Genomic DNA, 16398 nt, shown 5'->3' with positions numbered 1-16398 from the left:
TCTGCCAATCAACTATTCTGCTCAGGCACTTCCCCCAACTGAGGCAATGAGCCCGCCTCCCCTAGAGATGAATGACTGACAGGTCTGCAGTGTTAGCAACATTCAGACAAAAGAAAGTGAAAAAGAGAAAAGGGTTGGAGAATATCCATGGCATGCTGTTGGAGTGTAAACATTTTCCTAGCATTTCTATTAGTTATGCCAAGTCCCTCCCTCTTTGTCTGCCTATCAGCCCAACTTGTCTTTCTCCTTCTGTCTGCAGTCTGAAAAAAAAAAAATCCCCCTTGGCCTATCTGTTTTCGCTCCTCTCCTGTTACTATTTGTATGTAATTGTTGAGGTCAGTATTGAGGTTAATTAGTAGTCAGTTTAACTGGCGCTTTAATCAAACACTGACGTTTCAGTTCAGCTGACACAATGAGATAGGTCATACCAGGTTTGTTGAAATAGTGCATACATGTTCTCCTTATGAATGTACAATAGTACGTTTAGTAAAGTGGCTGAACCTGCACTAAAAAAGGTTAAATTATACACTTACCTGGAAAATCAAAAAGGTTACGTTAAATGTTTTTTTTAATGCTGTTTCTGGTTTCTCAATGTTTTTCTCTTTGCAAAAGTTTGAAAAGAGGATTTTAACTTACACTAGTTTCATTTAAATAATTAAGATATGTCTATTCAAAACATTGTACTGGCTTTGACTGAATCAACTCAATCTCCCTGAACTGTGAGGCCTATTATGCTCCTGCGCGGGGCTGAACAGAACCAACATTTAAGTACTTCAATCAGTGTGATACGCTCTCAACGATGTCCCTGCAGCAACTAACCTAATGCTCTGACTATACTTAAACCATTTCTCATTGTAGACTGGCTTTTAGTAAACAAAACAAAAAATTACACTTTTCTAAGTTAGTTTATAATTTTTATATCTCAGAAGCACTTGATTGTAAATGCACTCCACATTGAAATAATACTGCTGGAGATATTTAGAAACTCACTGTGCATAATTTTGCTGTTGTGATTTAAGTGTCTAGAACACTTTACATTATTTTCTAATGGCATTTTAAATGGACTCTGATTGCCTCTGTGCAGTTCAGGATAAGAGTGCTACAAAAACCGACATGCTCGCACCAAAGTTTGAGTTCATTAATATCATTATTTGGTCTCAAGTCATCTCAGCTCCCCTTTGAGAACATAATAACAGTTGTCTAACAGCAAGAAAGACCTCATCGATAAAGTGCATCAGTCTGCATGCACTCTGTGAGTGAGTGTGTGTGCTTGTGTTTGGGTGAGAGTTGGTATAATTGGTCTATAAATACAGTATCATATTTTGAAAACAGCTAAAAGGAGCAGCTGACATTGAGCTGCCATTAAAGCTCAGGCTTGTCAATCAAAAACACATCTGTCTCATATCACACATACAGCATCCATGTGTGCCTTCTTCAGTGACTGAAAGAAGCAAAATTGAAGAGAACGTTCAGCCACTTCTGTTTTTGACTGCTTTTGCTTTGATGAAGAATTACATGTGTTTCTATGATTATATACTGTATTACAATATATCTTCATATTTATTTGGGCAAGAACTTAAACCTGTTGTTTTCTGTTGAATCCCTGGTATTTAATTTAGGTTAAAACACAATATTAATCTGTATTATAACATTATTTTTACAGGTTTTACTTGGTAGTTGTTTGAGAAATCCAAAATGTAAAAAAAAAAAAAAATGGACATCCTACCATATTCACCTGTAGTACTGCTCTTTCAGCACTGTAGTACCTGTAGTACTGCTCTTTCAGTAGTACTGCTTGGTAGTATTTGGCTGTGACTGTGGCATGCTGTTCTGTGGGTGGTTGCTCGAAGCTCTGCATCGTTTGTGTGAGCCATGACAGGGGCCTCGGAGGATTAGAAATGGAAATGACAGGCGTAAAATGTGAGATTATGACCCTTTTATGCTATTTCACAGGGACAGCCTGAGAAAAGAAAACGAGGGGACAAACAAGAGAGACTGGGGAGGTCTGCTGGGGTGGGGAAGGAATCGTCAACAACAGCGACATAGCTGACTAATCCTGGCAGCGGGGGTCTGAGGGCTGACTCAACAAACCCTGAACTGCATCCCATCTGCGATTTAAAACAATTTGCACAAGCAAGAACAATGTAAAATCATCTGTGGGTGACGGTGAGGATTATCCAGAACATATATAAATACAAAACAGTATTTTCAATTTAAATATACTAAAACTCACAATGTTAAAAATGTGTTGCCAGGTTGTTACATAATCTATGTGGTATCCTTTACCTGTCAGATGAGCAGCATTGCAATAAGTGCTAAACTTTAAAACAAGAGCCCTAATACGCAGAACGCACCAGCTCCACCATTGTCCAATTTTTAGGGAGCTCGGCCTTTTGGCAGCCGGTAAGCATCCTCTGCTGTCTGACCTGTTTTACCAGCTCAACTCTGCACTTAACTGACGGGTGACTACAACCAGGGAGAGCTGTTAAGTGTTCGGAGAGTTTCTATCAGTGCCTGGCAGACCCGCATTATAATGTTCTTTCTGACATGAAACTCCTAGAACATTCACAGCTCAGAAGTGTCCATGAAGACGGGTTTCCCCTCCGAAAGGAGAGGTCTGGTTAGTCTTGGTGCCTTGGCATTTAAAAATGGACAGGTGCCCCACCTCCAGCATGTTGCTCTTAATGGGCATAGACAGTGGGTGCAGCAATCTGCAATCTACTTTTCGTTTGTGCTCCAGGCTAAGTCTGTTAACCTGATCACACACTCTCATGCTGCCACAGACAGGTGAAGTCAGACAGACTGCTACTTGGACATATTTAATCAGGGAGATATGAGTTTAAAGAAAGAAAAAAGGAAGGGTGATGCAAAAGATACAGCCAAATATACCTCTGCACTTCACTTTAACAGTCTTGAACGAAATATAAAATTAGACAAAAACTAAACTCATATTTCACGTAATGTACAAAGCTTATACATTTCCACAGATCAGTGTGTGTATGCAAGCCAGCACTTTTGCATTTGTGGTCCACATGTAACAGGATACAGAGGGTGAATATGCTTTTTTGTGGGTCCAACTTAGACATCTTTTATTCATGCCACTGTGACTTGCAGGAGCCATCTTGAAATTACATCTTTAATGGTCATCGATCCACTCCACCTCAGGGAGCTGGATAGTATAAATGTAGTCACCAACACAGACATTTTAAGAAGTGAGCGAGATTGTCTAACACCGCCACAGTGGCAGAAAATGTTTTTTTTTTTTTTTTTTAACTAGAAAACTTTAAATTCCTGAACTCCATTCTTATTTCAGTGTTTGCAATGTCACTAGCAGTCTCATCAAGCTCAACATCACTCCGAAATAAGCTCCGGGAGCTCTTTCCTCTCCACTTACCTCAATAGCTCTTTCCGGTGCAAACCTTAGAATAATGATGGTCACCGTATTCTGCCGTAGTCAAGGACAATTACGCATAAATGAAGAAGTAGCCAGCTCTATTTCAAAAGGTTGTTCAACTCTTCAGTGAACGGGCAGACCTGAGTGATATTGAAAAGTCAGCAGACAACGACCTAAAATAGCGCAAGGTATGTCTGCAGTAATAGTTCTTTGTCCTTGACTAACACGTTTGACAATAGCATGGGGATGTGACCGCGAGCGAATTTGAATCAAATCTCTGCGTTTTTTTCCTTAAGCCCCCTTGGAATTGAGCTATCGCGTAACATGATGAAGCAATAACCTCTACAGTTTAGGTCAGAGAGTATGATAATGCTAGCCTGATAGCAAACATCCCCACCCTTATTTGAAATAAATATTCATTTCATCTCTGTCTTGCTTGGTCTCCACACAGCTCCCCCTGGTTCAGTGGTGTGTAAACAACTTCTACATGTGGTGATATTGGAAGAGGTCTCTCTGGGTTATGGTGTGTAACTGAGATAGAAATATATCATTACTGGGTGGGGACTGAGGGGATCTGAGGGACAAAGAGACTGAAAAATAAGAATATTGGATTCCGTTCCACACACACGAGCTTATGTCCTTACATGCAGGCTGTCTGCTCCATCTGCCTGTTTTGCTCACGGAGACACACACATATACGCAGATATACACATACACACTTAGCATAGGGTGTCTGTTAACTGCATTCGAATGGGTGATGGACTGCTCCAGTAGCTCTGCCGGTAATATAATCTTCTCTATTCCCCCGGATCCCACACCAATATGTCACAATTGTCATTTATTCCCAGCATGGTTGCCCACAATCAGATGGCTTTTCACATTGAACACACCCTGATCCTGTGAGGATGATGAACACTTCAAGTGCACTCACATACACCTACACATGCATGCATACAGTGGGAATTAACATGCGCTGCCCTTTGTGTTTACTTGCATTTATGTATTTTGTCATTTTAAAGCCTGGGGAGGAAATTGCCAGGGGGTGGCTACTACTGGGTTGGTCTCATTTCTGCATTTAACACACACTTGTAATATACAATTATACACAAATAAACTATCTTTTGGTGTCATATACAGCATAACAACTGCGACTGGCGGTGTCGAGATAATAATTTACACCTTTTCATTACTACAACAAAGGGGGCCAATTAGTGGCAGAAATCCATTTTGTGCTTTGACAAAGTAGAACTAAATGTGTAAATGAGCATGTGTCAATCATAGTCTTGAGAACAGACTATTTTCTAAAGTAAACATGTCCTGAATATGTCTGGTAAATGCGCACTGAGCAATGACTTGCTAATTAAAAACAGACCCTCTACTTGTCAAGAAAGACAGGTTATTACTCCAGGGATCAATGTTTCCTGAACCTTTGAAACCAAGAAGATTTTCAGCTTTTATACATCATAAGTTCATATTCTTTCTCTTACTTCACTTTGATCCAGCGTGTGGGATTAACACAGCTTTAAAAATAAATAAAAAAAGATGTTCTGCGCAGGTCTGAATAATCATGATAAGATGGATTCAATATAATCTACCAGCTAATTAAAATGAAAGATAAACATGATATCTGCTTAAAACTGAGGAAAACGAGCATCGATTTGGTCTTATCTGCTTGCTTATCTGGACCCTGGGAAACCCTAAAGTCAGACAGCAGGCTGAGCTGTCTGCACTTAAGCTTGGCTAGAAAGGGTGTAATGGCAGACGTTGAGAGTTTTCAGTGAATTCAGCGAGGGCCGAACATCACCTCCGATCGAAATTCTTGACGAGTCCAATACCGAATCTGACAACTATCTTCTAATCTGACATTTGTATTAAGTGTTAAGTTTCTGCTCCTGTTCTGGGACACAGTCACAAAGAGAAAAAAGGACTACATCATTTCTATATAAACTCCCTTCAATATTATCAGTTTTAGCAGTGATGCATACGCAATACAAATTACATTTATACAGACGATCATGTCCTTTCTGGGTAAAGAAACACAACCTTGTCACAGTGAAAAATATCCTAATATAAAACTGCGCGAGGGCCAAATTAAAGACGGTCGTGTGCCAAGTTGAGGAGAGAATTATAGCATCTGACCTTAATGAGAGAGCGTATCCTCCTGAGACTACCTCCACTCGAAGCACCGAGGATCTCTTGACTACCTGTTAACTTTCTGTGGTAAATTAAAATAATATAATGTCCTGGCTCGGTTTGCCTTACAGGGGAGCTCTTCTTTCAGTGGTGGGCCACTGGGAGAAGCAATAATCACCCGTAGAGACACAATAAGCCTGTAAGCAAAAATATTCACCCTGCTAATTAGTGTACTATATGCTTGTTCTTCAGAAGGGGAACAAAAGAAACACAAAGTGGAGTGGCAAAAACATGGTGATTAGTTAGATTACAAAAAGTGTTGAAAAAACAACAATATGCAACTTGGGGATCTACTTATAAACATAGCATTTAACAAGTGTAGGATTAGTGTTTTAATTTATAATCCTAAAGAGTAGCATTATGCATTGCATGTAATTTGAACTCATTTTAATGTATGATGTCAGTGTTAATAAGCATAAGGATAAAAGGACCAATAGCAGTTAGCATGGGGCAGAAAAACATCTCCGTTACCAGGTGATTAATAAGGCGTGTCTAATATATTGCAGTAGAAATATGTATTGAAAAAGTTATTTAAAATACTGTACACGCAAGCACGCACGCACGCACGCACGCACGCACACACACACACACACACACACACACACACACACACACACAGATAGCACTGTGTGCCAGACAGATGATAGACCTGGTTAATGTTGTCTGTGACAGCAGAAAGAAATTATTAATATGCAAAGTTAATAAGAAAAAAGTCATGCACGCTTTGGCAAAAAAATATTTGGGTGGTTTATTAATCCTTTGTATAAGCAGGGAAATGAACTCTGTGAAGTGTCTGTGTTACGCATCCCAAATCCTTCTCATGAAGCAAATTCTGCTACATTTAATTGGGCATTTAAGATGTGCAACACCTGGCTGCTTGTTATTCTCATTACTGAGTTTCAGTGATCTGTTTAGTTTTTCAAAGATTTTGACAGTGTCATTCCCAACATTTGCATTGTTGTTTTTGCCAGTCATTTAAATTAGAAAACTGGTGATTTACATTTTGTTATCTGCCTTTAATCTGCTTTGTGGAACAACACAGAGAGCGTCGCAAAAAGTTCTGCAACTGTGCTGATGATCTGTGACAGTCTGTCCCACTGGATATGTTTTATTTGATACAGAACCGCATCTGTTTCTGTCTTCCTCAAAAACTTAATTTCATCATTTCATGTCCTAATCTTTTCTTTTTTTTTTCTCAGTATTCCCTCTCATTCTCCCTCGCTGTCAAGTTCAAACAATTACAAAGTGGATGGCTCATCAAGTAGAACAGAGCAGGAGCAGGGTGGAAATGAGGCATGTAGACCAGTCAGTGCGATCCAGAACAGCCCTCTGATAACAAGGGAGGTTAATGTATTGGTCTCAGGCCAGAGGACACACGCTGAATCTGCTCTGTTAGAAACAACTTGTTCGGAACATAAATACACTGTTGAAACATTCACTGCAGCAGTTTAATGGGGCCACTTTTATGAAAAAGACTTTCTTCTCCCTGTGAATGCATTTTAAAACACAAAATTTGTATTTTGTTTGCCCTATGTGTGATCTTTTTGTTTATATAAAGCACAGTGTAAACATTGCTAAAATGTGATAACCAATATTTTTGTTTTGTTTGACAACACAGTGGAGATGGAGCTGACTTTGTGGGCCTAACTGAGAAGATATCAAAATAACAGCACTGAACATGACTAATACTGAATATTTATGGATTTTAAAACTTAAGAAAATAACGAAATTGGTAATTTTGTTTCTATAAAATATGTTGTAGATTAATGTTTTAAATCAACAAAACTGGGTAAAAAACAAAACAGATTATCAACATGTTTTCTTTTAATGCAATACAAAAACAAGTCTTAATCCTGGTTATCGAATAAGGGAATGTTTTGCCATTCACCATAGTTTACATTGTGAAACCCTACACAGTTTTTGTATAGACATAACACTCATCACCATCAATGCCAATGTTGTGATGTAAATACAAACAGAGATGTTACATACCTTTGACCTCCTTTTCGTTCCTGAACCAGCGCAGGTCCGCGGCCGGCTTGCTGCCCTGAGTCATGCATGTCAGAGTGATTTGGTCTCCCTCCATGGCGGGCTTTGTCAGGCCATCGATCTCCGGCTTCTCCGGCACACCTGAAGGATGGAATGGAAATCACAGCGATAGAACTAATTTACACGCAGCAGTATGTCGTTATGCAACACATAACATTATTATGCCTTATTGGAAATTCTCCCCCAGGTTACCCACCTGCGGGGAGATTAGAGAGCAGACCACAGAGCTTCCCTGAGCAGTGTCCTGACCGAGAACACATCAGGGAAGGTTCTTGTTGGCACATGGGTGGATGGTTTTCTCTCAACACTGGGTCATCCCCTTCTTTAGGGGTCGGCTCATCCAAATTACAAGAAACACATTTCTCACTTACATCCATTGGCACCTAGCCATGTCGATAGTTTTGATTCCTTTTTTTTTTTTTCCAGGTTATGAGATATCTGTCTCCACTGCAAGAAGGTTAAATGGAGTTTTTATTGTGATTGTCATAGAGTTGAAAAATTACCTTTTAAAAAATTGAACAGGCAATGTGTCCTCTAAGAACCAACTTACAGGTACCTCTGGGTGTCCAATCTTAGGATGAACACTTTCCACAAGAACAACTGTTGTCCCCGTGAAACCAGACACCCCTCCTCTTCTCTTTCACTCTGCATGTATTTATATGCCACTGTTGCACGTCATTAACTTTGTGTCTTCTCTCTCCAGTAGTTTGTGCTTTGTCCTCTCCCTGTACCTTTCTGCAGGTATCTCTGGGTTTGGAGCTGCATGTTTCACATCACCGGTTACTGGCCCCACCAACCTGCTCAATGTTTATTGTTTGCTTTTTCTCTATGCTGTTCTTTTCTCTCTCTGCTCTCCTGTCACATCAACTAGTCAGGCAGATGGCGGCCCACCTCACAGTCTGGTTCAGTTGAAGGTTTCTTCCAGTTTTAAGGGAGTTTTTCCTCCCCACTGTCACCAGATGTTTGCTCAGGTGGAAATTCTTGGTTTTCTGTCTACAAAGTTGTATGGTCTCATCATTACGGCGTAAAAACCCTTGAGGTGACTTAAGTGGTAATTTGGCTGTGTATACATAAAGCGGAAATTAACTGAATTGAAAAATATGTTTGAGTGTGTGGACATGTGCATAAGGAAACGCTCGAGAGCACAGAGAAGGCCATGAGGTTGCATAGCAAATGTTAATTACTGGCCTTGTAATGAGTGTTTTTAGTGTGTAGTGTCTGGCCTTCTAATGTCAATGAGCAATAAGTCTGCCTCAGGCTGAGTGACTGAAAGGTCTGTCAGTCAATGCCATTGACTGATTCTTGCCTTCTCTGTCTCACCACCTCTTGAAAGTTTTATTACCAGAATTAAAGGTCCTCCTGTTTTATGTTTACAATTCATTTCAAGGCCAAAACTGCATACACAATCCCAACAATAGCTGCTGCTTGGTAAACACACTATTCAGTGAGATCTGGTCCTCATCATCTAACTAAATGTAATACAAGTCATTTTTAATATGCATGTGTTTCTATGCAAATGTATTCCATGCATTGTTTTGAAGTCCATAAAGTACAAGTCTCTATATCTAAATCCTGTGGTGTGTGTGTGTGGAAGCATGTGAAGGAGTACGTGTGGCTTGACTTAGAGAAGTGTTTGATGTTTTTTCTCCCACCCTGAATAAGAGCAGATCAAATACAATGTTCATCTTATACAGTCCCGTTCCCTTTGGGTGGCTAGAGGCTGCAATGCTTTAAACCTTCTGGCTGTTTGCGTGCGAGTGTGTGTGTGAATGTAGGGGTACGGGGTGAACCTGTTTCTCTGCTCATTTGTGCATCATGGATTGATCTGTGCTGTGGTGGATTTGTGTGTGCGCACATCTGTTTAAGCGTGACCAACAGCATTTTCGAGAGATGAAAAGGAGCTTGATCTCTGATGCATAGTGGAAAAAAGAAAATGGATTCCACTGATAACTCATGTGGTCTTTGTGATCACACTGCTTTATATTAATCTGCACATCAATATGCATTTGGAGTTTGAGGAAGTATTTTTTAAATTAAGTTATTGAGAGGCAATTTTAATGTCAGTTACAGATAATCATTTAACTTTTGTGAAGTGAAGTATGGGTTGAATGCTATGCCTGTCACGTCATGCAGTTTTTAGCCAGGCTGAAAGCAGGGTTCTCGGGATGGCAGTGTAAGTCTGTTGGTTGATCCACTGATTTGGTCCGGACTGAAATATCAACTGGATAGATTTCTATAATATTTACAGGTTCTCGTGGCCCTCAGTGGATGAATTCTAATGACTTTGTTGATCCCTGACTTTTCCTTTGGCATCGTCAAGTGATTCACATTTGGGGCTTTGACTGAAATGTCTCAGCCACTATTAGATGTTCTGCAATCAAATTCAATACACACATTTATGTTCCCCTCAGGATGTTAAATTTGGTGACCGTTAACTTCTGCATCTAGCACCACCATCAGGTCCAAAGTTTGATTTGTCCAGTTCTTTGTTTTATGACATTCCCATTATCTTTACAAAATTATTGTTTGTGGTAATAGATGAGCATATGTTTGTAATTATGCACCAAAATATTGCAATGTGAAGCTTGCATGTTCATTTTCGAGTTTCGGTGTTTCGTTCCAAATCACTTTCAATGTTTTCTTGTGTTTGTTCCCAGCAATCATTGTCCGGAAACAGTGGCAGATAAACCAGGCCAATTCCAGGCCATTTTGTGTGTTTATTAAATCTCCCTCTCTGTTTCCTGGCTCGCACCATTAACTATTGTTTAATATTGCAAAATAATTTCCTCCATATCCTTATTGAGCAGTCACCTTTAATGTCTCTAATTCTCAGAATGCTTGTTAACACAGAGAGCCAGTTAATGGTCCTGGGGTGCAATACTACATCTATTAACATTAGCGACAACTAATTGGCAAGATAATAAGCCCGGTGGCAGGAAATGAGACAATGTTTGTGTGAGGCGATGATCACAACACAAACACTACTAAAGGGAGGGAGGTACTAACAGTATGTTTTCATTTGTCTTTAGTTGCAGGCATAAGCAACAGGCTATTTCTGACCAGAACGGATCACAGCAAAACCATAAATTGACAATTATGTTCAATCCATAGTTAAAAAAAAAGGCAGAATTGTGGCGTACATTATTTTATTTATACGCTGTGATTTACTACATGCCAAAATCTAGAACATTTTTTATAAAAAATATGCCGTCTGGTAGTGTCTTCAAACCTTTGAAATATTATTAAACATGCACAAAAAAAAACCAAGTTACTTTCTACTTTCCTCCCTGTTTTATGGAAACTTTTTTTTTTTATCATGTTTTCTATAAATAGAACTATTGCCAATGTACTGTAGCTCGCATTTTTGGGCTCATCTTACCATATGTTCAGTATGTACTATTGTCTTGAAGGCTAAAGCTAAAAGGGAGCTCTTTTTCTCTAAAGCAGAACCTTTCCTCAGGAGCATTCTGTATGTTCAGCAATCTTCTGGGGAGAAATGAAAACAGACGAGGCATGGATACCATTTTTTTCCTCAAATACTAGGGTACGTATGTAGACTATAAGGCATTGCAGCCACAAGACAGATTTGAGTGAGGAGTACAACCTTTGATTGTCTCTCTTCCTCTCACTAACCCAACACTTTTCCTTGCTCTACAAACATGTGTTCCCCACAGCTGGAAGCAACAATGTCACACCTGTTTTCTGGACACTGTTCAAAGCAATTGTGGGATATGTAGGTGTTTTTTTAAACCGTGGCAAATCAGAAAGAGAAAAGGTGTGTGCACCGCGAAACTATGTTATTACATACTGATGTTATGTAACAGTGTATCTGTATATGAATGCTTCATTTAAGCAGGAATTAAATGACTGTTTTAGATCCTGTACTCACCTAGAACAGTCAGGTAGGCTTTGGCTGTTCTGACGGGCATGGTGAAGAGGGAGCAGGTGTACATGCCTTCATCAGACAGCATGACATCACTAATACTGATAGTCAACTCTGACCATGATGCACGCACGAGCTCAATCCTGTTGTCCCTCAAAGCTGGAGATAGAGACAGATAGAGACAGAAGGACAGTTAGCAAACATTACAAACTGCTTAAACAACAGCGAACGAGCAGCCGCGGGAGACCCACATCCTTATGATCACAGAGCGAGGGTTTTAATTCATTTGCAACATTTGATACAGTCAGATATATAGTAACTATTTAATTGTCTCTGTTCTTCTTGTGTTCTTTGTCATTTAACAAAACTAGTTTATACCAATGCCCATTATATACGTTGATGTGTATTGGGACGTGAACTGGACACACACACGCACATGCACGCACGCACGCACGCACACACGCACACACACACACACACACACACACACACACACACACACACACACACACACAGAGATGGTGAGAAGAATCATGGAATACATTTTAGCTCATAGCAGCAGGAAACAGCAAAGTAGAAAACAATTATCAGGATATTTTTGAACTTTGCTATATCTCTATTATACGATGCTTAGCATGTGCATATTGTGGACAAAATTACAGCAGAGAGCTATCAAAAAGATTATTTCAACTCAAATTTTCTGTACCTCCACAAAGACCCCAATATATAGACAATTCTGCTTTTGGCATTATTTATAAATGTGCTAACCTAGCTGTTCTATCTATCTATTTGCAAAAGGAAATTCAATTTTGTCCACTAATCTTAAAAGGCTAAACTTGGTTGTATAGTGTGGGTAGTGCCATTGCCTAAATATGCTCGTTTATGTTGTTTACTCCTTTGAAAATAAAATAATGCCTGTTTTAGACAAACCAAGATGTAAATAACATATGTACGGATATATTTAAATGTATAAACAATCTACAAAAACTGTGACCTTAAAATGGAACTTTCTTATCTTTTCTTATCTGAAAATGAATGCATCAGCACACCTCTACTGTAAACGGTTCGCATACAATTTTCTCTGCTGGAAACCGTTGTAGACATTTACTTATATGAAAATGTAATTTTCCAAAAGACATAACGGAATGTAAATCAATACTTCAATAACAGGCAGAGAGAGAGGCCTAATGAGAATTTGGCAAGATGTAGGAGTTGAAATAGATTTTCTGAGATTGGATGAATGACAGTATGGCCTTCAAACTAGACTTTATACTGTGCTTTATATCTGTGATACAGCGGGAGCGGGTGCTAAGATTTTAGAACGTGTTGACACCTTGAAAACGACATGACTCTTGTGTCCAACGAATGCAGAGAGACACAAAACGAACCACATAAAAGAAAGGTTTATACAAAACTGGTTTATATATTGAAAGAAGAACATGTGAATTGTTGAGAGTACAAAAATTCCGTTCTTGCCATTTCTGTGGCCTTGGCTGCTCAGGAGATTTATTCACACCTTACATTGCCTTTCTACAAACCTTATAGCCAAGGCTACTCTGCTTTTAATCTCCATGAAAGTGACTCGGTGCTCACCTTGTTCAAGTGTGCGTGTGTGTTTATATGTGTGTTGAGTGTGTATGTTTGGGTTCAACAGAAAAGTGGCATGATTATTTTTGTACAGATGTTCACGTTGTCTTTCATGTGCGGTGTGAAGAAATATTCTTATTTTCTGATAATATGTGAGAATTCTTACAAAAACCCTCTGCTTTTGGTTACCTCTTTACTGTATGTAGATGAGAAAAGTAAACGCTCCTCGACAGTCTATTTGTAGAGTATTTTAAAGGCTTTCTGGCTGAATTGTGAGAAATGATACTCAAGGTATCTAAGAACTACTTCAATCACAGCATCCTAACGTTTTAAGACGGCATTAGAAAGGTCATTTTTATTTCCAAAATACCTTAATCTTCGTTAATCCACACCAATCATGTGACTTTGAAAATACAAACTCTCATTAATCTATACTCTATATCAAACACTTGATCAATTCTATTAAATCTATCATCTATTAAAATGTATGGCAACAATATAAAATGAATTCTTCATTGTATTATATTGTATCATATGGGGATGCAAATTACAGAAAGTAAATTAACTTTTGAGATATTTTTTAAAACATTGTGCGGACATTATAACTGTTTAGAATGTAACTGTGTTAAAAGAGTCTTACAGTTGATTGATCAATGCCAACTGCTACAGCATTAGCTGTGATTTTACTACTTAAAGGCTGTAATTTGTCAATCACTGATATCAATTAATGAAATATACCTGATGAGGGTGGTTTCCAGTCTGTCCGGTTCATCTAGATTATTATTTTTGAGAAACATCATAGTAAGTTTACTTGTAATGAATGCACTTCTTTAAACTTCTGCCTGAGCATAATACAGGGCAAACTGGAAATGTGAATCATTTTTTTTTAAAATTTGGAACCAAAACTAACTTGGATCAAACAATTCTTCAAGGCACTCCCACAACAGGTGCAACAAACCACCCCCGCCCCTACAACCATGCCAATACTGGCCAGGAAGGAAAGTCTAGTGGGAGTAAAAGATGCTCTGCACAAAGTTTTATACTTAATTACCTCATGTATTTAGAGGATTCAATTGAAAATGTCCATATTTCTCCAGCATAGTATTAAAAAAAAAAGAGTTGTTCAAATTCTGTTCCCATGCAAGCTGGGTGAAGCGGTAGGCATTGGGTCCTGCACAGGTTAATTATCTATACATATTGGCAACTGTTCCATTGTAAATGTTAGACATTTACATTTCTAGCTGTTCAGGTCAATGTGAAAGGAGGTGTTGGGCACATAAGCTGCATTATTTTTACAGCTTCTGTGGGTGCATGCTACGGTGATCACAGAACTGACAAATGTAGAGAAATGTCAGCGAGCGCACTATCTCATGTCAAAGCTTCGCTTTGCTGGATCCAGGCTACCTACAGTAAATGGCAACATAGTTGTAATCAGTTTGGCTAAACGACAGCTGCTCTCTCTCATTGAATATTGCATTTGTTCTGTCCTTTCCTATTCCTCGCAACAGCGGTTATCTCTACATGCTGTGTGCTGAGCCTGAGCCGGCATGACATGTTGATATGAGCACATGACATATCTTTAGGCTTTACACTGGTGACAGTAAATTCCTGTTTCTGTGTGTGCATGGGTGTGTGTGAGTACACACGGCCATCAATGCAAGACCACTGAATTAGTTTTCGTCTAACGCACTACCAGTACAGTTAATGGTAAAACCTGCCCTGGAAAGATAGTTATGTTTCATGCAGCGTGTGTACACACAAATGTATAGAGCAAAGAAAAAAAACTAAGACAAAGAATAGATTATTTGTACATACTGACAAAGAATTCTCTTTGCCTCTGTATATCTTTCTGTCTGTCAGTCTTTCTCTTTCCTCCCACCGCAGACCTCATTCTGTCTACTCAGGCAGCTCCATTAACCTGTGAATGTGTACAAATTAAACAATGCTACTTTAAATTGATCTGTTGTCTTATTTGCTTTGGGCAAGGAAGGAAGAGCAGGCAAATGTCAGAAAATACATTTACTGTTGCTGGTTCACTAGCTGTCGCAATGCAACTCTGCCTTCATCCTTTCCTCTCTTCACCAGCCTATGCCGAGGAGCTGTTTATGTAAGATCGAGGGAAGAGGACGGATAGTTCTTTTAACAGTACATAGGATATTCTGATTTGTTGGTGTACTTGAGAAACTAATTAGAAAATGAACTGAGAGACTCTTTTCACATTTATAATCAAAGGGCCTAATTGTAAACTGACGCAGTTGAAGCAACCTGATTGTATGAGTGGTAATATCAAAACATCCTGTCAATCATCACCTGCATGACACAGCAGCAGACACAGATAATGCAAAACTGAACTTTGACTGAATTTGAAGATTCTTATCATTTAATTCAGAATTTGGATTTCATAATCCAATCATGTGTCTCTGCTTTTTTTTTCAGTAGTTACAGGCAAAGATCAGTTTTGATGCCAAAAAGCAGGATCATGCTGATCCCCCTGGAAGGGTGGATTCAGGATCGGTTTAGAAACATGAAAGGTGTTATATATAACCATGAAATCATAATAAAACTGGTAAGGATAGTATTAATATAGGAAAAAATAAAAACATTTACTTAAATGTAATGAAATTAACAAAACCATAAAAACAAAGTCCCACATCAATAGCCAAATCTGTCAGTGAGCAAATTACAAATTATTATTTTTCCAAGATGGTTTGGTCTTGATTATTTTCTTGAGTCACAATCTGACTTTTGTTTGTAAATAAACTTTTCACTTTTTTTCTTTAACTTTTGTCTTAGGTGTCCTGGCATTACAAATCCTGAGGTTGAGTAACGTAATTGTGAACCAGTGCAAGAGAAGACACGCTAAAAAAACAGAAGCAGGAAAGAGAAGTGATGATCCAGATTCAGGCAAAGGCAGTGAAACTGGCATCCCAGGATGTCTAGACAAAGAACGTTTCTGAACTGAATTGTGGAAGCTGGAAAACCTTCTGAATTTCTTTTCAGTTCCCATCTCCTGTAAACCTGCACAGGTGAGGACTGAGAGAAAACCCACTACCTTCATTGAAAGGGTGGCCTTGGACCCCGTTTTGTCAGGATGCAACACCCAACGGAGATACAACCTTCCTGGCTCAAACAAATATTGGGAGAAATGTATGAAGCTGCAAACAAAAGAGACATCAGCATCATCACTCCAATTCATCAGGGCAGGGGAGAAGCCACTTCCTTCAAGAAAGAGGAACATCCTTGAGAAGATGAGTAGAGACGTGAGAGAAGAAGTTGGACTGGGGCTGAGGTG

The 16398-nt window shown here is 39.0% G+C and overlaps 1 protein-coding gene across 3 annotated transcripts in view; it reads right to left on the bottom strand.

The window, feature by feature from the left end:
- Window positions 1-16398, bottom strand: part of cadm2a (cell adhesion molecule 2a) — a 202913-nt gene that overhangs the window by 28580 nt on the left and 157935 nt on the right. For all 3 annotated transcript variants that reach the window (XM_069146365.1, XM_069146366.1, XM_069146367.1), the window contains 2 exons: window positions 11526-11678; window positions 7580-7717 (listed from right to left, as the gene is read on the bottom strand). In XM_069146365.1, coding sequence (XP_069002466.1) covers window positions 7580-7717; window positions 11526-11678 — 291 coding nt within the window. The remainder of the gene's footprint in view (window positions 1-7579; window positions 7718-11525; window positions 11679-16398) is intronic.

Source organism: Embiotoca jacksoni, unplaced genomic scaffold (genome assembly GCF_022577435.1).
Source record: "Embiotoca jacksoni isolate LCO1_2020_lvr unplaced genomic scaffold, fEmbJac1.0.p SCAF_13, whole genome shotgun sequence".
NCBI lineage: Eukaryota > Metazoa > Chordata > Actinopteri > Embiotocidae > Embiotoca > Embiotoca jacksoni.
The sequence above is the reverse complement of the archived record's forward strand: the minus strand, read 5'-3'. Positions and strand labels throughout refer to the sequence as shown.